The sequence below is a fragment of the Meriones unguiculatus genome, chromosome 1, assembly GCF_030254825.1.
Source record: "Meriones unguiculatus strain TT.TT164.6M chromosome 1, Bangor_MerUng_6.1, whole genome shotgun sequence".
NCBI lineage: Eukaryota > Metazoa > Chordata > Mammalia > Rodentia > Muridae > Meriones > Meriones unguiculatus.
Genome location: NC_083349.1, coordinates 150,573,622 through 150,590,079, shown reverse-complemented (window position 1 = coordinate 150,590,079; position 16,458 = coordinate 150,573,622). Strand labels below are relative to the sequence as shown.

The 16,458-nt window shown below is 38.6% G+C and overlaps 1 protein-coding gene across 2 annotated transcripts in view; it reads left to right on the top strand.

The window, feature by feature from the left end:
• Cntn5 (contactin 5) overlaps positions 1-16,458 on the top strand; it is a 1,228,807-nt gene that overhangs the window by 906,920 nt on the left and 305,429 nt on the right. For both annotated transcript variants that reach the window (XM_060369300.1, XM_060369297.1), the window contains exon 10: positions 12,722-12,903. In XM_060369300.1, coding sequence (XP_060225283.1) covers positions 12,722-12,903 — 182 coding nt within the window. The remainder of the gene's footprint in view (positions 1-12,721; positions 12,904-16,458) is intronic.

Sequence of the window (16,458 nt, the reverse complement as noted above, 5' to 3'; positions counted from 1 at the left end):
CGCTTTCTCAGACAACTAGGAATAGCGCTTCCTCAAGATCCAGCCATGCCACTCCTAGGCATATATCCAAAAGAGGCTCAAGTACACAATAAGGACATTTGCTCAACCATGTTTGTAGCAGCTTTATTTGTAATAGCCAGAAGCTGGAAACAGCTCAGACACCCCTCAACTGAAGAATGTATGCAGAAATTGTGGTACATCTACACAATGGAGTATTACTCTGCAATGAAAAATAAGGAAATCATGAAATTTGCAGGTAAATGATGGGACCTGGAAAGGATCATCCTAAGTGAGCTGTCCCAGAAGCAGAAAGACAAACACAACATACACTCACTCATATAGACATATAACATAGGATAAACCTACTAAAATCTGTACATCTAAAGAAACTAATCAAGAGGGAGGACTCTGGCTAAAATGCTCAATCCCTATCCAGAAAGGCAAAGAGGATGGACATCAGAAGAAGAAAACAGGAAACAACCTAGAAACCTGCCACAGAGGGCCTCTGAAAGCCTCTGCCCTTCAGACTATCAAAGCAGGTGCTGAGCCTGATGGCCAACTGTTGGGCAGAGTGCATGGAATCTTATGTAAGAAGTAGGAAATAGTAAGATCTGGAGAGGACAGGAACCCCACAAGGAGAGCAACAGAACCAGAAAATTTGAACACAAGGGTCTTCCCAGAGACTCATACTCCAAGTACCAGGCATGGATATAACCTAGAACCCCTGCACAGATGTAGCCTATGGCAGTTCAGTGTCCAAGTGGGTTACATAGTAATGGGATGAGGGACTGCCTCTTACATAATCTGATTGGCCTGCTCTTTGATCACCTACCCCAGAGGGGGGAATCAGCCTTTACCAGGCCACAGAAGATGACAATGCAGCCACTCCTGATGTGATCTGATAGACTAAGATCAGAGGGAAGGAGAGGAAGACCTCCCTTATCAGTTGACTTGGGGAGGGGCATGCATGAAGAAGGGGGAGGGAGGGTGGAACCAGGAGGGGAGGAGAGAGAGGCTTATGGGAGGATACAAAGTGAATAAAGTATAATTAATAAAATAAAATTTAATTTAAAAAAATAAATTAAATTAAAATAAAATTTTGGTCCTGGAAACAAGTGAAAAATAATTTATTTCAGAATGCTTGCTTTATGAAGATTCTGAGAAAGTAGTCATCCTGAGTGTGTTAACATGAGTGTGTTTACAAAGAGTAAAATAATTTACCTACTTAAATCCTTACAATTTTTATATTACACATACTTTTTATATTAAGGAACATTGATTTGAGAGCTATATTTTATTTCAGTAACTGCTATTTGAAATATAAACGATGTCAATTCTATGTCTTGACAAAGACAAAAGAGAAAAATTAATAAAATCAGCAGTCATACCTTAGGTTTTTTTAATGTTCTAGAGGGGAAGTGGTATTTAAAAATACATTTGGATGCATAATTACAAGGGATGTCTCTTAAATCGTGTCAAGATTCTTGTTAGCAAGCAGTGCACTACTCAGAAAACAACATTAATGCTATCCTGAGGATAAGTATACTCCACTGGGTTGGTTATGATTATACAGTGATAAAAGGGAATGCTGTTGGGATATTAAGACAGGACTCTGGTGGTGTCTGCTCATTCAGCTTTGTACATCAGAACAAGAGGTGTACATGAAAGTGTCATGTACACTTGACATTCACACATTTTTAAACAAGGCTTTCACATATGGAATCTGGTTTCTTATTATGACCCATATTTAGGGATTAAAATATTGGCAAGTAGTTTTTTTTTTTAAGTGAAAGATTTTTTTCGTGTGCTTGTTATGCAGTTCTTGAGAATAAAAGTGGACATAACAAGCAATATGAAGTATTGTTTTGGTCTAATTAAATTTCTCACTGTGAGTCTTTTAATAAGTGAACATCATAACTTCCATGTTTTCAGTGACAGAGAGAGTCCTTCAAAGCTTACCCAACCTTTTGTTCTGACAGAATCTCTGTGGCTTGCATATGTTTCCAGGCTGTGCTTTTTAAAGGTGAGGCCCTGTGCATGTGGAACGGAGGGAAGTGAAGCAGGAGGTTAATCTGAAAAGCAGGCTGTCTCAAGTTTGTGATCTCTTTAGAGTAGTTTCTTCTGCGTAAGTTACCAGCTACACCCTACTTCTTGCTAAGGACTTACAGATTTTTCTACAATAACATATTATGGTGAGCCTAGACAAACAGACCTTGTTTCATCTCAATCTATAAATATCTCACCTAGGAGGTATACTGAGGAACAAATGAGCTTTTCTGGAAAAACTTGGAAAGTTGAATTAGAGAGGAGATAGAGAGGGGAGTGAAATAGAGTGAGACAGATGTGTAAAGATTTTCTGTAGCTCCATGGTGCACCCATATGCAGGCTCACCTTGAATCTGCAAGTGCGAAATCTTTAGGACATTTTGCTCTGGCTCATTCTGTGTGTTCACCATCTCACCCCAATGGGTCTGGCCAGCCCCCTCACCATGTGCATCATCTTGCTGGCTGGACCTTCTGTTCTTGATGACTTAGAGGACAAGGCCCTCTCTGAGCATTTGAGTCCCTTACTGCAATTCTAGTTCTTTGATGTCTATGTGTTTCTAATTAAGCTGCTCAGGGCAGTGAAGAAAGAAGAAAGCTCTACAGCACTGAATGTGTGTGCTCAAGCCTTATGTGCACCCCAATGCTTCCTGCCATTGAGCTACTTCTTCTTCTTCTTCTTCTTCTTCTTTTTTTTTTTGAAGATGTATATTAATTTTTTAATTTTACGATGTGTGTTCTTTTTTTGTTACATTATTTTTAGTTTTAAGTTTGTTTATTCATTTTACATCCCTGTCGTAGCCCCCTCCCTCCCCTCCTCCAGGTCCCACATTCTCTCTCTCTATTTCACCTATTTGCCCTCCCCTACTCCTCAGAGAAGGGGAGCTCCTACTCCAGAATATCAAGTTGCAACAGGACTGAACATCCTCTTCTCCTGTGGTCTGGCAAGGTAACCCTGATAGGGAAAAGTGATCAAAAAGCAGGCAACTGAGTCTGTCAGAGTCAGCCCCCATTCCGCTTACTAGGGAACCCATAAAAGAACCGAGCTGCCCATTGGCTGCATCTGTGTAGGGGGCCTAGGTCCAGTCCATGCACGGTCCTTGGTTGGTGCTTCAGTCTCCACACACTTCCCTGGGCCCTAGTTAGTTGGCTCTGTTGGTCTTTTTGAGGAGCTCCTGTCCCTCTGGGTCCTTCTATCCTTCCTTCAACTCTTCCACAAGGCTACCTGCTCTCTACCCGGTGTTTGGTTGTGGGTCTCTGCATCTGTTTCCATCAGCTGCTGAGGCCACTGAGCACCTTCATTAGAGACTAACTCCAATCATCCCTCCCACTGCAGCTTCATCAGGCAACACTGAAGATGACTGAAAAAACTGGACAATCACTTAATTTGCTCCCTCTAGTTCTACAAACCTCTCACCATACAAAGCTTCCTTCCTTAATCTTTTAAACATAGATCAACGGGGAACTGAGGAAATCAAATACCAAATACAAACCAATCTTTGTTTTCTGTCATGTCACCTGCTCTTAGGAATATCACTGGCTTATTAACTTTTATTTTCAACCCTTTTCTTTATATTGGTTCTTTTTATGTTTATTTATTCATAATCACATTTCTATAATTTTACGAGTTCACTCCCAAGTCCTTAGCTCCTATATACTTTATATGTAACCTGGGTAAAATGGTAACGTCTATTTCATAGAATCATGATGAATAATGAGCAAAAGGATACAAAATACTTAAAGTCTGACACATAATAAGGATCCAGTTATTATCTAGTTATCATCCCGTTATCATCTAGTTAGAGAAGTACAAAACCAAAAAAAAAAAAACAAAACAAAACATTCCATCTATCTATCTATCTATCTATCTATCTATCTATCTATCTATCTATCATCTATCTATCTATCTCATTTATCTCACTCTCTCTTACTTTCTTGTTCTAGCCAGCATCAAGCTTCTACCTCTGAAGTTCAAGTTAAGTGTCCACTGCTTAATCCTATGTCTTTACATTTGCTAAAACAACAGCAATCATTCATGTAGATTACTTCACAGGTTTCCTAGCTCTTTCTCTGATGCAAAACTTACATATTATCAGGGAATTCTCCTTACCTACTTGCAAACAATGGACCATGCCCTGGCCACTGGTTTCCTTGCACCTAGATTACAGTAAGGCCTATTTATTGATACATTCACTGTCTGTGATTGCTTGCACTCTACAATGGTAGCAATGAGTTCTTGTGAGAAACTACATAACTAGCATACCTGAAATGTTTGCACACAGTCTCTGTAAAGACAACCATTTCCTTAGTGTTATCCTAAACTCTAACATAAGCCTTTCTCTCATACTTAGAGAACATCACAAATTTGTAGTGGTTGTTAGGAAAAACTAACTGCATGAAAATAATTTCCATTGGTACTTCTTATTCACTTCTCTATTTCTTTCCCACTCCATCATCATCTACTGCTAACCCAGAAACAGCCATTCTGATTATTTTTTCATTGCTACAACAGTTTTCACTCAGGACTCCAGAGACCAACCTGTCCTCTTGATTTTTGTTGAGCATGGCTTTATCTGTTTCCTCTGTGTGAGTAATCACTACTTATTACATAAACTTTAACATAATTATCTCCTGACCCTCCCTATGTCAAGCTGGCTGTTTTCTGTCTTTGTACTTAGCTTCAGTCACATGCAGTATTTCTAAAGTCACTTTGTAACTGATCATATGAGTTCCACATAGTCAGGTTAACTAGTATAACCTCAGTCTATTACAAAACCTGCCTCATGTTAGGTGAGGCATGAATATAGTGGCTAAGTAAAAATGAATGACTACTTATGGCATTGCCCCAGAAATACCCTTCAGAAATCTGACAGTGTGTGATCCTGCTGGCTCCTACTTATCATTCAAAGTAACAATGTTTTCCTCACAGTTAAAGGGTAGAAAGCTCTTGGAGAGGACCACATCTGGGAAATAAGTGCCTTTGTTTTAATTTGTGAATGTTACAGATGACTGGCTCTGGAGTGAACTGCTTTCACTCCATGTGACTTTCTCAAATGAAAAAAATAAGTGGCAAAAATTTTAAAACAGTAATAAAACCATATAGACTATATAGGAGACCATAATCTAATAGTACAACTAAGAGGTTTCTCCTAAATTAATTTATTTGCCGAAGATAATTAACATGATGGTATGCCTGAGCTGACTCTTAAATCCTTAGCATAACTAATACCAGGGGAAGGATGTGAGTTAATATGCAATCATACATTCTGAGTAAAGAATCATTAAGTAGAGAGATGTATGCTATCCTCAAGATGGAAGCAGTTAATTTCTTTTCCTTAAAGGCCAATTAGAACTCACTCATTCTGAAGCTGTGACACTGTGTTCCTGTGTCTCCAGGGAGACACCCTCTGCACTTTGCCTTTAACAAGGATGTGTCCTCAAGCTCATGTCCCCTAAAGAACTTTAGATTTTTACAAAGGAAACTTTTGTCCTCAAAACTTTTGCATAAAATGTAAATGTGCAGTGATCACCCACATTAACAGCTGAATTTTTTTTCTTTTCTTTTTTTTTTTTTTTTTTTTTTTTTTTGAGCTACAGGATTATAAAAAGAAAAAAAAATCTTTTGGCCCAATAGCTATTTTTTATGACTTTTTTTTTATGTGCTTTCTTACAGAAAAGTTATAAAACTTGGGTCTTTTCATTTCCATCAAAGGTATACAGTGTTCCCTTCTTTTTGTGCAAATCACAAAGGAGCCATAACTGTGTGTATTTCCACATCCGATGTAAAATTCATGTCTCACTTGTGACTTATGCAAGGAAAATAGGAAGCTCCATTAGACAGACCTACAATTTGTCTGTGAATAGCAATTTGAGGCTAGGGAGTACTTTCCTTTGAAATCATTAAATCTTTACGGCTAAGTCTTCCTTCTGTCTTGACAGATTCTACACATTACTTCATCATATGTATAAAATGATCTTTAAGAAATGCCTTTAATGACTTCAGTGATGGCTAAAGTTCATCCAACATGTGCCTTGCATTTCAAAACTACATTTGGAGACACTTTTCATCCTGTCGCTTTGATGGTGCTAACACAAAGCCGTGTCAAAAATTTCAGAGCGGCTTCACCTAATCTCCTGTTATTGATAGATATTTCTCAGACAAATGAGTAACAGTATAATACAGAATTTAAAGACCCTTTATCTTCTTTAAGTTCCTATGTGTATTACAAATGAGAATCTAAGATGTGACTCAACAAATATAATTTAAGTACATAAGATATAAATAACTGTTCTTTCCATTTCTGTCAAAATTAATATTTCTACTCATTCTTTCAGCATAGCCTGCGTGAGCTCTCTTTCTAAGTGATGACTCCATTTTCAGACTGTGGTGATGGGGAAATGTGTGTTGGATTGTAACATTACATCAATGAAATACATTTTCATTGTGTGAATTGTGCCCTGAGATACATTATATTAATGCTAAGTCCTGACCAAAGGAAAAAAAAAAATGAATGTATCAAGCTAGATTATAACCAAGGTATTTAAAATAAGAAAAGTTCTTTGGTTTGCTTTTAGCTGTCATGGGCAACATAGATGATGGAGGATATCTCAGAGGCCTATAAAATACTTTCACCCACCCAGAAATTCAATGTCTCCATTTAACAATAGCTTATTTTTATAGCCAAATCAATATTTAGTTACACCCTCAGTGCTACTAATTATTTTCCAGTTCTGAAACATTTAATAACTCAAAAGCAGCTTTTCTTGCTAATCTTGAGAATTCAACATAGAAATAAGGGAAAATAAGAAACATTTAAATTATTTCCTTTTATGAAAATGAATTTTTTTTCTTTTTCAAGGGAAATTGGAACTTTCCATAAATACATGCAGTCTTCACCTACTAATACATCAAAGTTCCAACATCAAGTTATGCACAGGGATGCTCATGTGCGTGGATATCCACCTCAGAAGTGTTGTTTTCTGCCAGAGACATTGTCTTTGTCCTTCCAGTCTCCTTCCTGTGTCTCCTCTGGAGGAATTCCCTCTTCTTCCCGTCCAGCAGTCTTGTTGTCAAAGATAACTTTATATCTTCTTTCTACTTTCCAGTCATGCAATTCACTCCTTTTTCTTTCTGATGAAATTGTAAACACCTTGAGGATCTTCAATATCCATTTTATTACTTATCTCAAACACTGCTGTGACAGACAGCAAGGACCTTGTAAAGCTTTCCTGCTGGAGTAACAGCTGGATGAGACTACTCCCTGCACTCCATAACTCCATGGCACAGGTGGCTCTAACCCTCTCAGAACAGAAGCAGTGCCGCTGTCTGATACACCTCCTTTCTCTCTTCACACCAGAGTGTTCTTGTCCTTCTTATTGTCACAAGCATTCCCTCCCATGTACCTCAATCTCCATTCTGGATCACTTTCTGATTTCCCCCATAACCTTGAAATTCATTTTATCGTTTATTCTCCCCGCTCGTGAAAAAAATCCCTTCCCCAGGAGATTATATAATCAAGTTCAAAGAAATTGAGATTTCTATTGCCTAATAATTGCTATTAATAAAATATCTTGAAATGACTCAGGCAATAGTCATAAAGTCAGTGGATAAACTATTAAGAATTAAGGCATTCACATGTTAGCAAAGAGAACATTGCAAATATAATTTTGCTTAAGACAGTGTGAGGTTGTGTGTTTTTGTGTATATTGCAGGGGACTGCTAGTCTAACTGTACTGAAACCTACAAAGTAAAAGAGAATTTATGTAAAGAAGTAAAATTGCTTCTTAAGTTATTTATAGATTCTGAATATCAGCCCTCTGTCAGATATATGGTTGGTGAAGATCCTTTCCCAATCTGTAGGCTGTCATTTTGTTATGACGGCAGTGTCCTTTGCTTTACAGAAGCTTTTCAGTTTCATGAGGTCCCATTTATTGATTGTTGCTCTTAGAGTCTGTGCTATTGGTGTTCTGTTCAGTAAGTTGTCTCCTGTGCCAATGAGTTCCAGGCTCTTCCCACTGTCTCTTCTAACAGGTTTAGTGTGTCTGGTTTTATGTTGAGGTCATTGATCCCCTTGGACTTTAGTTTTGTGCAGAGTGATAAATATGGATCTATTTGCATTTTTCTACATGTAGACTTCCAGTTAGACCAGCACCATTTGCTGAAGATGCTGTCTTTTTTTTTCATCTTATGGTTTTGGCTCCTTTGTCAAAAATGAAGTATCCATAGATGTATGGGTTTATTTCTGGGTCTGCTATTCAATTCCATTGATCCACCATTCTCTTTCTATGGCAGCACCATGCAGTTTTTATTCCAATCAAGGACCACCCATGGAGATAACCTAGAACCCCTGCTTAGATGTAGCCCAAGGCATCTCAGTCTCCAAGTGGGTTCCCTAGTAAGGGGAACAGGTACTATCTCTGACATGAACTCAGTGGCTGGCTCTTTCATCACCTCCCCCCTGAGGGGAGAACAGCCTTATCAGGCCACAGAGAAAGACAATGCACACAGTTCTGATGAGACCTCATAGGCGCTAGGGTCAGATGGAAGGGGAGGAGGACCTCCCGTATCAGTGGACTTGGAGAGGGACATGGAAGAAGAAGAGGGAGGGAGGATGGGATTGGGAGAGGATAAGGGAGGAGGCTACAGCTTGGCTACAAAGTGAATAAAATGTAATTTATAAAAAAACAATTTTAAAAAAGAATTGAAATTACTGGGAAAATGTGAAAAATAAGTGCTCACTAGTAACTTGGACTTTTACTCTAGGGAAAATATAAAAATTCAGATTTTAAAATTATGAAAGATAAGTAATATGAAAATACTGTGCTTTAATATATTTGAGTATGGATGAGGTAATTGGTACAAAATGCAAAACTATACATAAAATATTCAAAATCCTTTGTGCTGTAGTGCTGAATAGAAACCAATTAGTGAATAATGGGAAAATATGAATGATTTTTCTTCAGTAATGTTATATATTTCTTGTAAAAGCTCACTGTACCACCTGGAGAGGCAACCATACGAACAATGGTTGTAGAAAATAGTAAAAATATAAAACAAAGAGAAAAATTAAAGATAGGAAAGTAAGATGTCTACTGAAAGTTATATTTGGAAAAGGGTGAAAATTATATTTAGAATACAGAAAGAATAATAAAAATGGAAAACTGTCATATGCAAATTTTCTTCAATATTTTATGTTTTACACATATTTATTTATGTGGGAAGAAGCACAAGTGCCCTGACATACATGTAGAGGTCAGAATAAAACACAAGAGTCAGGTCTTTTCTTCTACGGTGTGTCTCCTGGATTGAATCCAGGTCATCATGTCTCGGGGATCTTTTCAGAAGTCCAGTGTTTTATGTTTAACAAAGCTATGATCTGAGGAAGTGGCATGGGTACAGGGCAGCACCAAAGGTAAGGAAGATACTGAAGGTGACCTATGTGGCCTCTTCATCCCCTTCATCCCCTCTTCTCAGAACAGGGAGGTGAGAACCTGGAATGTGTATTCCCTATCCTCGTTTATTTTCAGGGAAGTCCCCTAAACCCATCATTGATGATACAGGGTAGAACGTTATGGGAGATTCAGTTAAGGATACAAAGTGCTTTGTTTCCTAAAAAGAAAAAAAATATATATATATATATCATCATCATCATCTAGCTGGCCATACAGACTAGAGCTGGGCTGAGAGAAGGGATTGGAGACACAAAGAGGTGTGTTTCTAGGTCAGAGGATAGTGAAGGAGGAGATGACAAAGAAAACTGGAGACTGTCCTGGGGAGACAGTCTCCCCAAGCATGGTTGGCTACCATAAAAAACTAAAATGTTATGCTCAGGATGCGAGGCTAAGCACTGCACTCAGGGTCAGCCGCTTTGGACCCAGAGAAGAGCAACTCTGATTGCATGCGGGTTGATGCCCCAGGTCCCGCCTCTGAGAAAAAGGTATCAGACGGGTCTGATGCTCTTTGGGTGGATGACACCTAAATGAACATCGGTACAAAGTCCCAATTTATTTCTAATATCAGAGATCAGACCTCTACTCTTGCCTGATGCGTCTAAAACAAAAAGGGGGAACTGTAGAGAGCTGCGGAATGCCGCGCCTTAAATATGGAGCTGGTTTCCGCCTTCCACCTTCCCGATGGTGAGTGCTCTCTGTCACAAACAACTCCACATTTGGCTAAGGCTGAGGATCTGGCTTGCTTCCATGTATGTGGACCTATCTGCATTGCCCACGTGGCACGCCTGGGTTGGCTACCCAGAGGCTATTTAAGCTGTGGGCTGGCTTTCCCCGGGGTCAGATGATTGTTCAAGGTTCCAGAATAAACTGCATTGAAAAAAAAAAAAAAGACATAATCATAAAATTTAATATATAATGAGAGTGCCTGGCTAAATATTCATTTTTCTTGCTAGACAGATCAGGCCTAAGAATTGCAAGAAAAAAAAACCACACACACACACACACACACACACACAACACACACACACACACACAGAAAAAGGGCAACCACAGAAACCAACTTGGCCAAGACAATAGCCTAGGGAGATAAGGTTGCTTAGCTATTAGTCTGAGAAGCTCCTAAGCTCTGATCAGAGTCATGTAGCCTTCACAGCACAAGAAATCATGTGGCTTCCATGGGCACCAGCCATTCTCCATCGAGGTTACATAACCACGGTTAGAATTTCCCTCTCTGGATTTAAAACTGACCTTCAACTCCCCTCAGTGACCATGTTGTGAAGGTGTTGGCCCCAGCATGCTGGTCTTTTGCAGAATAAATGCCCTTTATTGCTTGCAAAAAAAAAAAAAACACCAAAACAAAACAAAGAAAACTGGAAAGCATGTCATCTGCATTATGAAAAGTAAAACAGGCAGGTAACAGGAAGTAAGTCAGTGGAACAGAGCTGAACTTGGAACAGATTCCAGAGCATGAGAGCTTGTGGAAGAAAAGGCAGGACTTCCTCCACTGTGGGCCACAGAGAATCACCTGGACCAGTGAAACTGTGAATTTGGTCACGTGGAAGCAGTAAAATAGTTCAGGTGGATGATTGCCAAATGTTAAAGGGAGTTTTAAAGCTGCCACCAAAAATTTGTACAAATAAGACCTAAACTTGAATTTTGAAATCATTTTCTAAACAAGAAAAGGTTCAGAGCTCAGGAAGAAAACCATAGCACTCAAAAAATTTACTTTTTAGAAACCATTATATAAACAGCGGGGCAGGGAGAAAAATTGCTGAGAAACAAATTCTATTTTAGTAGGTTTTTATTTTGGGGAATTTCATACATGAGCACTGAATCCACATCACTCCTCAATCCCAAATTCATCTTTTTCTTAATTATTATTCTATTTAATTATTAAGTGTAGATAGATAGATAGATAGATAGATAGATATAAAACACATATATATGTAAACTACTAAGTATATTTAAAAAACAATTAAAAAATTTTAAAACATTAATTTTTAAACAATGGGCTAAAAGTAGATAGTATTAAAAGATTAAGTTTATATAATACATATGTACAATTTAGTAGTATTTTCTTTCAAAAAAGAAACCTGAAAACAAATTAGTTTATAAAGAAAAACTATACAAAAACTTTATTCTTTTCTCCAGGAAGCACATTATTTTTAAATATAACATATTTGGATCATATTATTTTCCTTCCCACAACCCCTACCTCTCAACCCACCTGCAATCATCCTCCCTCCCTCCCTCCCTCCCTTCCTCTCTCTGCCTCACTCTCTTTCTCATTAATATAGCTTCTTCCTTAGAAATCCAACTTCGGACCCACTTCTCCTTCTTAATGTTGGGATTTTTGTCTGGTTTGAGCCTGTGCAGTTCTTATATTTAACTAAATTAATCTCCCACAGTCCCTACATGGTACAGGAAAGGAGTACGATGCATTGCTGATAGGTATAGAACCGCCACTGTATTATGGAAAAACGGTATGCTAGTACTTATTAAAATAGAAAATGGCCACGCTCTGACCCATTAGTCTAGCTTTTGTGAGTAACTCCTGGAAACCATGGACGCAACAGTGCAATGCATTAGTATCTCCGTATGACAAAATGCAGAAAATGAAAGCAGTTCTGAACCTGAGTTACAAGGACAGTTGACCAACACTTCCATATAATGCAGTTTTATGCAGCTATGAATGAGAAAAGGCAAGCTGATATATATTGAAGGAAACCTTTGACGTTAAATAGAAACTGCAATAGCTTTATATAAAACAAACAAACAAACAAAAAGAACCAAATGGCTCATTGTGGGTAGGAAGCTGTTACAGACACCAGGTGCGCGATTCAGTACAAACTGTTTGGTGCTACAGAAAACAGCCTTGCTGCAGGTGAGAGCAGAAAAGTTTTCCTATTTATTTCCCAAGTCTTTTGTTTGACTCCCGCTGCAATAGGCTAACAGTTTCATCAAAGTACATTTGTTATCTAAAAATGTGTCATTTACATTTAGGAAATAATAAAATGAAGGCTTCCTAGGGCTTTGCTGAAATCTGGAAAAGATTCTCTGGTAATACACCAGCCATGTGCGAAGTGATCGTACCCGCTGGCACACGGCCCTAATTGTGATTACGTTTTATTGTGCTCAGCCTATTAAGCACTTAAATTACCAGATAACTGAATCTATGTTTCTAATGGCGGGAGGTATATTAACAGTGCCTTTGTTCCCCACTGCAGCCCTGTTCCGACAATCACCTGGATGAAGGTTAACGGTTATATCCCTAGTAAGTCCAGACTGCGGAAATCCCAGGCGGTGCTAGAGATCCCCAACCTGCAGCTGGACGATGCAGGAATATACGAATGCACGGCTGAGAACGCTCGTGGAAAAAATTCCTTTCGTGGACAGCTACAAATATACAGTAAGTGTTTCAGAAAAAACACAAAGTTTATTTTTTTTTTCTCCCGAGGGTGAAACGGAAAAATGAAAATTGAACCTTGTTCATCTGGCATGAAAATTCAAGTAGTAACTTGAAAACTTATTTCTTTGGCATAGGAAATATATAAAATGAGCCCACACATAAAACTATTTTAAAGAAAAATAAAGAAGTAAATGTCAACCTCTTTGTAGATGACATCTGTAAAAATGAGACATTTGCCTCAAACTAACAACTATAACCTGATAAGTTTTATAAACAGTATTAATTTATTTTAGCTCTGGGCTTAGCTCAGGCATCAAAATGTTATGACCATGCACCAAATCCTGCCCAGCTACCGACTTAGGGAAGTATCTATTTGTTTATAAATGCTCCATTTCAGCATTTGCCTGGCACAGGCAGAATTAAACTGAGACCGAGGCCTGCTGAGTTGTGAAGACTGAAATATTTGCTTTCAAGCAGTTCAGAGAAGTTTGCTGAGCTCGGGCCTGAGCTAATATGTCTGTGTGACAAATAGCTGCTGCAACTTGTAGGTGTTTGTTTTCCAAAAAAAAAAAAAAAAAAAAAAAAAGCCAGTCAGCCAACCAAGTGATATCTAAGTTGGATGAAAGGGCTCAGGTGCTTTTGCAACCTCACATTTGCCCCTAATGGTCACACACATCCACTTTTCACATTTGCCTACACAGAGAGGTAAATGATAACGTGCTCACATCTTAGTTGAAGACACCAAAGAGAAAACAAGAAGCCAGGGCAGCAAGCAGAGCAAACAGGCTTGGAATATGCACATAGCTGACTCATCCAAGAGACGTAACTGTAATTACAATTCAAGACCCCCTCTCCTGTAAACCTAAATGCGTTGTGCAGGGATTTTGAAAGAATATTCTGAAATGCTGCGAATTAAACTCAACCTTTCTTTTTATGGCTCTAATAATTCCTTCAGGAATTCATCTCTTCAGCAAGTTATGCCACGTCTCCCTCCCTCCCTGTCCTCTCTTCCTCCCTCCCTCCCTCCCTCCCTCCCTCCCCCGTGCCCTCCTTTCTTCCTTCTTTCCTTCCTTCTTTCTTCTTTATTAAGTGCTTCTTACTATTCCACATCTTGGCAATAAAGCACTGAATTACCAAAAAAAAAAAAAAAAATGGACCTCAAATTAAAGCTGAAGTTGTACAAAGGATCATGAGGGCTCACAGCACACTTTGTCCTGAAGATGCTGGTTACGATTTCAAAACTATGAGAACCTGAAATGCTGAATGGGGCAAAGCAGCTGAGGCTCTGGGTCAGAAGCTCTCAGGCAGAGGGCACACCTGCTAAAAAATTCCTTCAAGTAAATAATCACGTCAGTCTTCAGACATAGAAGACATACAAACAAACAAACATTTGCCATACCCTGTTGAAATACATTTCTATCCTCACAGTGATGAAATGGAGAACTAACCATCTTTAAAATCTGGTAATAGACAAGAATTTAACAAGACTTTTATGGTTTAAACCCAGAGAACTGAGGAATGCCTCTTGCTGTGTGTGCTATTGTAAAACATGCCCCATCTCTCACTGTTATAAAGAGCAGATTTCTAAAGAGAGTGACTTTTAGAGTGTGGAGTCCAAGGCTCCTAGTTGACCTAACTCCTTTGCTCCCTCTTCGTGACTCAGCTACTTCGTTCTTAGGCACTGATGTTTGCTGCAAACAGTGTCAAAATAATTTATTTTGACTAGATATTGATTCATCACATTGAACTTAGTAAGTATAGATTGTTACCAAGGCACAAAAACTAGGCTAATTTCCACTACTCACCATGTATAGTTGACAGAGCAGGATGATATATTGAAAGAATGTGACCTCTCACTCCAGCCCATAATTAGAATGGCTTCCTGTCAGACTCCATTGTGGTACCATACCTTAAGATTTGTCTTAAGTAATCCGTGTGAGTATGTTTCCTTGGGAAACTTCTAAGAAATTCTGCGTTTCACTTCCCAAAAAAATCTGGGTTCACATGACTTCTATAATTTAAAACTTCTGTGACTATAAAATGCAGGGAGGGGCTCCTGGTGAACATGTACATTTGACTAATAGCAGGTGTGCATTTAAAAAACGTTTCCATTACCAGGATGAAAATGCCTGAGATAATCAACTTGAAACGAAGAAAAGCTAGTGCTGGCTTATGCTTTCAGAGGCTTCGGTCCCTGGTATTGCATCCTTGTCACACACTGCGAGACTGCACATCATGAAGAAAAATGTTCAGCTCAGGGCAGCTGGAAATCAGAGAGAAAGAGAGGCAGAGGCTTCAGCCCCCTTAGGGTACACCCCGCCTTCAAACAGACTCCAACTCCAGCCCTCCCCATCAGTGTAACAGTCTGGTAACCAAGGCGTCCAGGTGTAGGTCTTTGGGGACACTCCCCATGCTAACTTCATGGGTAGCATGATCTTTGCTGTTTTCCTCTCTCTGTGGTTTGTATTCAGGCTCCATTTTGAGCAGTAAGGCTCATAGCTCTGAACCTCAGGTCTGCCTGTGAGACAATAAATACCTGCATTCTGAGGTAGCCCATTTTGTCAAAGCTTTAGAACTAGCGTTGGGGGTAGGCTGCTCTGCATAACAGCAATTGTATTAAAATATAGTGTAACAAATGATATAACATAAAGAGGCCAAGGTTGTTAAGTGAAAGGTAAATTTGTATGTATAATATAAACAGGTCAAACTATAAAATTCAAGAAAAAAATAAATAGCAAAGATGAAAATACTACTTTAGGGAAGTGATTTGAAGTTTAGAATCCACGACATAATTGTTCAGGTGGATTATGTATCATGTACCATAGGTTCATGGGTTAATTTCTTTGATTATTTCTGTCACCTCTAGTTTCCGATGATTTACCCAAAAGTCTGATTTTAAATTGTCACACACACAAAAATTGTATCCCGACTTAAATTGAACCTTGATTGTAGCAGTCTCAGTAAAAAATAAAAGTGAAAGATTAAATAAGAATAAAACAAGTGATAGAAAAGAGAAGGAAGAATAAAGGAGAGAGAGAGGAAGGAATGATTGAAGGAATGATAGGAGTGGAACAAGGGAGGAAGAAGAAAGACAACTAGTGAAGTGGTCTGACATAATCTAAACAATTCTAAGGGAGTCTTATGAAGTGGCGTGTTTTGTATTATATATGTATTATATAAAGATATGTGATCTACAATAAATAAGTCACATGTGTCCCCACAGTCAATGAAATGAGGTCGTGACAACCTCTACATTGTATTTATGGTTTAGGATTGAATAAGAATTTACTGTATCTATCTGTACCCGGAGTGCTCAGGGTAGAGGTTGTACTTTATCAAACAGCCCAAGAATGACATAGCTGCATTATTGGTGAATATAATAGTCTGCATATCCTGACTGTCTTTAAACCCCCAGGGCAGCATCCTTCACTGATTTTAATATGCTTTATTATCCATAGTTTAATTCTATACATTTTCAAGAGAATCTTTTTTGAGGTTGTTTTTAGATTTATTCTAGAACTAAGCAAGCTCTTCAGGAAGCAGTGAATAATTTTT